General features: G+C 45.3%; 1 protein-coding gene across 1 annotated transcript; it reads left to right on the forward strand.

Moving 5' to 3' along the window:
* Positions 1–608: 608 nt before the first annotated feature.
* Positions 609–2531, forward strand: LOC123728086 (proline-rich extensin-like protein EPR1). Its single transcript, XM_045698652.1, has one exon. The coding sequence runs from the start codon at positions 609–611 to the stop codon at positions 2529–2531; it is 1923 nt and encodes a 640-aa protein (XP_045554608.1).
* The last annotated feature ends 6765 nt before the right edge of the window (positions 2532–9296 follow it).

Here is a 9296-nt window from a genome sequence, read left to right on the forward strand (position 1 = left end):
GACACCTACATAAAATAATGCAATATTTGTAACAGGTGTAAATATGTTTGTCATGACAGGTTATGACAAGGTCATAATGTGTTATGACACTGGGTGTCAAGTAAAGTGTTACCGGTGAAGTACGTCCATCCATGCAGGGGTTGACAAACTATTATCTACAATACACTTTAAAGCCTATGACCTGAGGGATTGTATTTATGCAATTGAATTCGTCAGTGTTGGTGTTTAGGATGACCAGACGGTATGGGGAGGAAAGGTTGGATATTGTCTAAAAGCTACGCTAAGGAAGAGTTACACAACGACACTATAGCCTTTAACTTTGCACTCTGCTGAACAGGCCCCAGAAGCCAGCAGGTTTCAACATAAGGAGGAAGCCACAATGTTTGACAAATGCTTTGGAGTGCATGCCATAAAGCTTTCTCTAGGCCATGTGAACATGTATCTAATCACACAAATAGTACAATAAATATTAGAGGAGAGACGGTCCAGCTGATCTACAGTAACAGTGAGAAACAGTAAGCATACAGTGTTCTCATCTGAAGTGTGTCGTAATCACAATGTACACCCTCAAACCAATTAAACACCTGCATCAATCAAAGTGTCTTTGTATGGCGGATTTTACACATACATTTGTCATAGGACTTTCCACAAGAAACCCTGACTCAGACCACCAACTCTCCCCAGAACCCCAGACTCAGACCACCAACTCTCCCCAGAACCCCAGACTCAGACCACCAACTCTCCCCAGAACCCCAGACTCAGACCACCAACTCTCCCCAGAACCCCAGACTCAGACCACCAACTCCCCCAGAACCCCAGACTCAGACCACCAACTCTTCCCAGAACCCCAGACTCAGACCACCAACTCTCCCCAGAACCCCACACTCAGACCACCAACTCTCCCCAGAACCCCAGACTCAGACCACCAACTCTCCCCAGAACCCCAGACTCAGACCACCAACTCTCCCCAGAACCCCAGACTCAGACCACCAACTCTCCCCAGAACCCCAGACTCAGACCACCAACTCCCCCAGAACCCCAGACTCAGACCACCAACTCCCCCAGACTCAGACCACCAACTCCCCCAGAACCCCAGACTCAGACCACCAACTCTCCCCAGAACCCCAGACTCAGACCACCAACTCTCCCCAGAACCCCAGACTGAGACCACCAACTCCCCCAGAACCCCAGACTCAGACCACCAACTCCCCCAGAACCCCAGACTCAGACCACCAACTCCCCCAGAACCCCAGACTCAGACCAACTCCCCCAGAAACCCTGACTCAGACCACCAACTCCCCCAGAACCCCAGACTCAGACCACCAACTCCCCCAGAACCCCAGACTCAGACCACCAACTCCCCCAGAACCCCAGACTCAGACCACCAACTCCCCCAGAACCCCAGACTCAGACCACCAACTCCCCCAGAACCCCAGACTCAGACCACTAACTCCCCCAGAAACCCTGACTCAGACCACCAACTCCCCAGAAACCCTGACTCAGACCACCAACTCCCCCAGAACCCCAGACTCAGACCACCAACTCCCCCAGAACCCCAGACTCAGACCACCAACTCCCCCAGAACCCCAGACTCAGACCACCAACTCTCCCCAGAACCCCAGACTCAGACCACCAACTCTCCCCAGAACCCCACACTCAGACCACCAACTCTCCCCAGAACCCCAGACTCAGACCACCAACTCTCCCCAGAACCCCAGACTCAGACCACCAACTCTCCCCAGAACCCCAGACTCAGACCACCAACTCTCCCCAGAACCCCAGACTCAGACCACCAACTCCCCCAGAACCCCAGACTCAGACCACCAACTCCCCCAGACTCAGACCACCAACTCCCCCAGAACCCCAGACTCAGACCACCAACTCTCCCCAGAACCCCAGACTCAGACCACCAACTCTCCCCAGAACCCCAGACTGAGACCACCAACTCCCCCAGAACCCCAGACTCAGACCACCAACTCCCCCAGAACCCCAGACTCAGACCACCAACTCCCCCAGAACCCCAGACTCAGACCACCAACTCCCCCAGAACCCCAGACTCAGACCACCAACTCCCCCAGAACCCCAGACTCAGACCAACTCCCCCAGAAACCCTGACTCAGACCACCAACTCCCCCAGAACCCCAGACTCAGACCACCAACTCCCCCAGAACCCCAGACTCAGACCACCAACTCCCCCAGAACCCCAGACTCAGACAACCAACTCCCCCAGAACCCCAGACTCAGACCACCAACTCCCCCAGAACCCCAGACTCAGACCACCAACTCCCCCAGAACCCCAGACTCAGACCACCAACTCCCCCAGAACCCCAGACTCAGACCACCAACTCCCCCAGAACCCCAGACTCAGACCACCAACTCCCCCAGAACCCCAGACTCAGACCACCAACTCCCCCAGAACCCCAGACTCAGACCACCAACTCCCCCAGAACCCCAGACTCAGACCACCAACTCCCCCAGAAACAGACCACCAACTCCCCCAGAAGCAGCAGTCCTGCGCTAGAGACCCATAAAACCAAGGCCATCAACATTTACAGCAAGCTGTTCAAAGGCAGAGTGATGGTTCGTTCCACACCGTAAACCCCTGCAATGAGTCAGCCACATGCTGCAGTCAATCGGTACCAACAATCTGCACTCAATTGAGATAGCTACTGGGCCATTCTGGGTAAGGTATATGGGTCCATACTGCAAGAGACCAAGGGCAACGATTGGGGCTATAGTCTGGCTTCTGTGGTTAGTGGCGATTCTGTGATTCTTTCTCCTGCTGTCGATTGGACATCAACAATCTGCAGTCAATTGAGATAGATACTGGGTCATTCTAGGTACAGTAATATGGTAGGAAGAAGTAAATAGCGGCTATATAGCGGCTATATAGCTTCTGGCTTCATCACTTTCTGTGTTTATCGTCGATTCTGTCTCCTGAAATGCTTGTGAATAAACATTGTACACTGAGACTTGGAAGCATGGTGGGCAGTAGCTGGCTTCTCTTACCTCAGATGGGGGAAGATATTATGGGCAGGGTGGAGAGTGGCATGGTGTGTGAAATATTTATCTACATCTCTGGAGGAAGCATAGGGAGGGGGGAGAGGGTTCTCTCACTGACTGCACTTTGCTGTCTGCGCTAGTTTTGTGTAAGAGATTACTACAGTATGTGTGTTCACAAAGACATTACTGAGAAAAAGGAGAGACGGTGAGGGGAGTGAGATGGGGATAGATGTAGGGAGAAAAGGAGAGAGAAAGATAGATATACTGTAGAACATCTGGAAGGGTGAAAGAGAAGGACAGGACAGGAAAAGACAAGAGACAGACATTCAGTATTTAGGCTATTGAAAGAGAGAGTCAGACAGATGGAGAGAGGGATATCTTCGCTCTGATAGGCGGTGCGACAGGGCCAACGTCCCAGAAGGCGTGTGTACCTGGCGGCCATCGACGACTAAACCAGGCAGCTGAGGATATGCGGTTATGTAATGAGATCTCGCATTCATTCATTCACATTCATTCATTAAAACCTGGAAACAAGGTTCGCTGAATTACGGACCTCTTCCAACGAATAAACCTTCCCGAAAAACACCACCACACAACATCCTGTGTCCAGTTCCAGCATATTCCCTGGAATATTGCCAGCATATTTACAAACCTGGCAACGCGCCACTAATTCACACAAAGGATACAGCGGTAGAGCTTTGTGTACTGGGCAGGTAGAGAGAGAGAACAGGAGAGAATTAGATGTGACAACATTGACAGTCAGGGCAGCCAAAGTGTTTGACGTAATAACAATGTGCTTCATTTGGTAAACTACTGACTGAACACAGTCCAAAACATGTTTCCACTGAGTCATCAACAGCACCTGCTATTTGCAGCTACACACAGTAGTTTATTGTAAGTAACAAACAAAATGCGGAGGAACACACACACACATACACCCGTGCACATGCGCACACACAGGCACACAAGTACTGCATTCATATTACCTCACAATTAGTGACATTAGAATTAAACACACAGCTTGTCTTAGTTCTTATTGTTTTTGTTCTACCTTGGTATTTTAGTAAAACATTCATATTTATTACTGCATTGTTGGGGTTAAAAAGACATTTCACTGCACTTGTGCACCTGACATTAAAACTTAACTTGTCTGGAGCCGGGTGTTGTGTGACCTGTTCAGACTGGACCTGCTCTGACTGTGATGAGTGTGCCAAGTCCTCGCAGGATGGTGCTGCCTGGCATACACCCACGCACAGACAGGCACAGACACACACACTGTACACAATCTGGCAGCCAGCCACTCTTTCAGTGGGTAGAGGGGATACACTGAGGTGGGCCAGAACAGAACAGGCCAGAAAACATAAAAAATTCATCCCTCTCTCTGGCCTGATGTCATCCTTCTGCCCCCAGGAAATGACCCTGACCTGCCTGTCTGCCTCCAGGGCTTCAGAGTCCTGGCTAAGACAAGAACACGCTCTCTGGCTTTACATAATCAAACCAGCGCCTAGGATTGTGCTCACCAAAGCAAGGCCTCCAACCTAGAGTTGGAATGTGGCCCCATGGTCGACACCGGGGTTGTCACGTCCTGACCAGTAAAAGGGGTAATTTGTTATTGTAGTTTGGTCAGGGCGTGGCAGGGGGGTGTTTGTTTTGTGTGTTTCGGGGTTTTTGGTTTATGTTCTAGGTTATCTATTTCTATGTGCTTATCTAGCTTTTCTATTTCTATGTTAGTTTTGTCAATGACCTCCGATTAGAGGCAGCTGGTTGTTGTTGTCTCTAATTGGAGGCCATATTTGGTTGTGTTTGTTTTCACTTGTGTTTGTGGGTGGTTGTTCCTAGTATAGTCTGTGCACCTTACGGGACTGTTTTCGTCGTTTGTTTTGTTTAAGTGTCTTCTCTTTAATAAAGTAAAGAAGATGATCAATATACCCGCTGCATTTTGGTCCACTCCTTACGACGCCCGTGACAGGGACCAGAAATCACAGCAATGGGACATCCATAGAGATACATCTACAGTTGAAGTCAGAGGTTTACATACACTTAGGTTGGAGTCATTAAAACTAGTTTTTCAACCACTCCACAAATTTCTTGTTAACAAACTATAGCTTTGGCATGTCGGTTAGGACATCTACTATGTGCATGACACAAGTAAGTTTTCCCACAGTTGTTTACAGAGATTATTTCACTTATTCACCGTATCACAATTCCAATGGGTCAGAAGTTTACATACACTAAGTTGACTGTGCCTTTAAACAGTTTGTAAAATTCCAGAAAATGATGTCATGGCTTTAGAAGCTTCTGGTAGGCTATTGACATCATTTGAGTCAATTGGAGGTGTACCTGTGGATGTCTTTCAAGGCCTACCTTCAAACTCAGTGCCTCTTTGCTTGACATCATCGGAAAATCTAAAGAAATCAGCCAAGACCTCCACAAGTCTGGTTCATCCTTGGGAGCAATTTCAAAACGCCTGAAGGTACCACGTTCATCTGTACAAACAATAGTACGCAAGTCTAAACACCATGGGACCACGCAGCCGTCATACCGCTCAGGAAGGAGACACGTTCTGTCTCCTACAGATGAACGTACTTTGGTGGGAAAAGTGCAAATCAATCCCAGAACAACAGCAAAGGACCTTGTGAAGTTGCTGGAGGAAACAGGTACAAAAGTATCTATATCCACCGTAAAACAGGTCCTATATCGACATAACCTGAAAGGCCGCTCAGCAAGGAAGAAGCCACTGCTCCAAAACCGCCATAAAAAAGCCAGACTACCGTTTGCAACTGCACATGGGGACAAAGATCATACTTTTTGGAGAAATGTCCTCTGGTCTGATGAAACAAAAATAGAACTGTTTGGCCATAATGACCATCATTATGTTTGGAGGAAAAAGGGGGAGGCTTGCAAGCCGAGGAACACCATTCCAACCGTGCGAGCAAGGAAGCCTACAAACCTGACTCAGTTACACCAGCTCTGTCAGGAGGAATGGGCCAAAATTCACCCAACTTATTGTGGGAAGTTTGTGGAAGGCTACCTGAAAAGTTTGACCCAAGTTTGACCCAAGTTAAACAATTTAAAGGCAATGCTACCAAATACTAATTGAGTGTATTTAAACCTCTGACCCACTGGGAATGTGATGAAATAAACAGAAGCTGAAATAAATCATTCTCTCTGCAATTATTCTGACATTTCACATTCTAACTGACATAAGACAGGGAATTTTTACTAGGATTAAATGTCAGGAATTGTGAAAAACTGAGTTTAAATGTATTTGGCTAAGGTGTATGTAAACTTCCGACTTCAACTGTATGTGTTCTACCTGCTTAAGGTCATGTGAGCTCGGGTGTAAGTCCGTTTCTCTGTTTCTGTATTGGTCAAGATGGCGTTGCCTGGCCAGACAATTGTGTGGTTTGAATACCCGTATACAGAGACAGCCAGGCACTAAGTAACGCTCAACACACCAATTCAGGAAGTAGAGGAACATGTAACTATAGAGAACTAATACTGACATAACCCTCATAAGCGCTTCAGTAGACTAGACCTGCTATGACAGATCTCTAAACCCAGTCAGATTAGTATTGCAAGAAGCTGTTCTGAACTCCTCAACAGTCACATTAGAGAGGAAAGACCACAGCAGGCGAAGCTGCTTATGTCTTCCGTGACACTGTAAGACAGCAAAAATAGTTTGGACGTATAGTTCCATTTATATTCTACTGATCCACACTTGAAATTCATGGCATTTGTTCCTACCTACAGGGACTTCAAAAGTGCATTTAATAAGAGGGAGAATCAACAGCATAAAGTTAAGTTAGTACTAAACTTGTATCGTAAGCATGGACTCACAACTAGTTATATGCAGCAGTAGGCTACTTTAGCAGTGTCCGAATGGAGAGTGGATTTCCAGTATAGGAATACTGGTCATGATGCAACATGTTTGGTGAGCTACAGTATTGCATTGGAGGTTGAAAGGATGCTGTGTGGTCAAAGTAAGTGGGTAGTGGATCTCTCAGCACACTTGGAAAATGGTTGTGGATCAAATCCAGCTTTGAAGTCATGAAAGTTAAATGAATAATTAATCCCCCCCAAAAACTACTAACAAACATTTTACATTAAAATTAAGTCCAAGAAAGACCCTGAAAATCACACTGCTCTAAACATGACACGTTATCAACAAACCACATCACACATATTACAAAACCATCAGGGAAACAGATTTCAGCAGTGCCGCCAATCACTGACCCAGTGTCACAGGATACTTCATCCCTCTAATGGTTAAGGTTCAGATTGGGAGTTATTTCATCTGACCTAGTGTCAGATGATTCTTCATCCCTCTAATGGTTAAGGTTCAGATTGGGAGTTATTTCATCTGACCTAGTGTCAGATGATTCTTCATCCCGCTAATGGTTAAGGTTCAGATTGGGAGTTATTTAATCTGATCATAGATCTGTGGATAGGGGCAACTTCTCTCCAGAGCAATCACACTGCTCTGAATGTGTCACACTAAGTTTGAGTTGAGCAGCAGAAGCACTACTGGTGGCAGACAGGGAGCGTTATGTTAAATGGTGCCAGAGAAATCATGCAAGTAAACCCTGCTTTCTTTTCCTCACAAATGTGTTAAAACACACACTGTCTTTTGTCTACAAATCACACAGAGTGGAAACACATTTAGACACCTCAACCTCTAACTCATAGGCGTATAGTAGGCTAGCCTATATGTATATCTAATATCATATTGATGACATCATTTCCCACACTTTTCCCTTGAGCAAGGAACATAGGCCCCTAAACTGCTCATTGGACACTGCCCTCGGACTGCCCTCTGCTCCAGCCTCGCCAACCTAGTGTGTGTGTGTGTGTGTGTGTGTATGTATGTATATATATATATATATATATATATATATATATATATAGTCGTGTCTTTGGGGTACCATTAAACTGAAGACATGTTTATCAATTAACTCCCTGTAATTATTATCACGCGATTAAACTGATTAATCGTTTAATTGTAATTAACTAGGAGATCGGGGCACCAAGGAAAATATTGAGATTACAAAGTTATAATTTTCCTAATATAACTTTCCTACATTATAACATTATATTCTATTATAGTATAGGCCGATTATCTTCTGGTTTAAATGGTGTATTTTACCTCGCGTCCAGTCTCATTCCAAACATCGTAAATTGTTGTATCTGCACGAACTGAGTCTTTACTAAAATCATCCATACATCAATTGTCTTAAAATCATTTATTTACTAAACTAAGTAATTCACAGAAAGTATACAAACAGTAATTATCATCACAAAGAATTGGTAGAGTAATGTGCCCTAGTGGGCTAAAACAGGCGTGGCTGGTGTCTTGTTCAACAATGGGTCATAAAAGTTCAGCTGAGGAGGTACACAGAGTTCATTAATATTAACAATTGATATGCTAATCCTTTGCACATGAACGCTCACTCATTCGGGAACAATTGCAATCAATATATATTTACGCTCAGTGTGTCGTCGGGATCCTTGTTGGAGCGTCGTTCTGTTGGAGAGTTCTCTCTCTCTCTCTGTTAGAATGGATCTTTCAAAGCGACATTCATTAATGTCGTCATAGAATGGATGTTTCGTTGGTCTTCGCGTTCAATGATATAATTTCTAGCTGCAGACTATTAATTAATATCAAAGACTTGTTCTTATTCTGTCGATATCAATAGTCTAAAAGTTAACCACGTGGTATAGTTCACTTTCAATAGAGTACTTGGATGGTCAAACCTATTGGCCAACTCGCAATGGAGTGGAGGCCTGGTCTGTTAGACTAGTAAGTCAGGGTGGGTTTTATAGTGAACATAGAACAGGCTCCAACAGGGGGTCAACTGTCCTCCCTGTACTCAAAGAGGCCAATGTCATGACAATATATATATACAGTGCCTTGCGAAAGTATTCGGCCCCCTTGAACTTTTCGACCTTTTGCCACATTTCAGGCTTCAAACATAAAGATATAAAACTGTAACTTTTTGTGAAGAATCAACAACAAGTGGGACACAATTATGAAGTGGAACGAAATTTATTGGATATTTCAAACTTTTTTAACAAATAAAAAACTGAAAAATTGGCCGTGCAAAATTATTCAGCCCCTTTACTTTCAGTGCAGCAAACTCTCTCCAGAAGTTCAGTGAGGATCTCTGAATGATCCAATGTTGACCTAAATGACTAATGATGATAAATAGAATCCACCTGTGTGTAATTAAGTCTCCGTATAAATGCACCTGCTCTGTGATAGTCTCAGAGGTCTGTTTAAAGCGCAGAGAGCA

Source organism: Salmo salar, chromosome ssa17 (genome assembly GCF_905237065.1).
Source record: "Salmo salar chromosome ssa17, Ssal_v3.1, whole genome shotgun sequence".
Lineage (NCBI taxonomy): Eukaryota > Metazoa > Chordata > Actinopteri > Salmoniformes > Salmonidae > Salmo > Salmo salar.

Excerpts from the sequence above, each read along its gene's own strand:
- LOC123728086 (XM_045698652.1), top strand. The coding sequence starts at position 609 with ATGGCGGATTTTACACATACATTTGTCATAGGACTTTCCACAAGAAAC.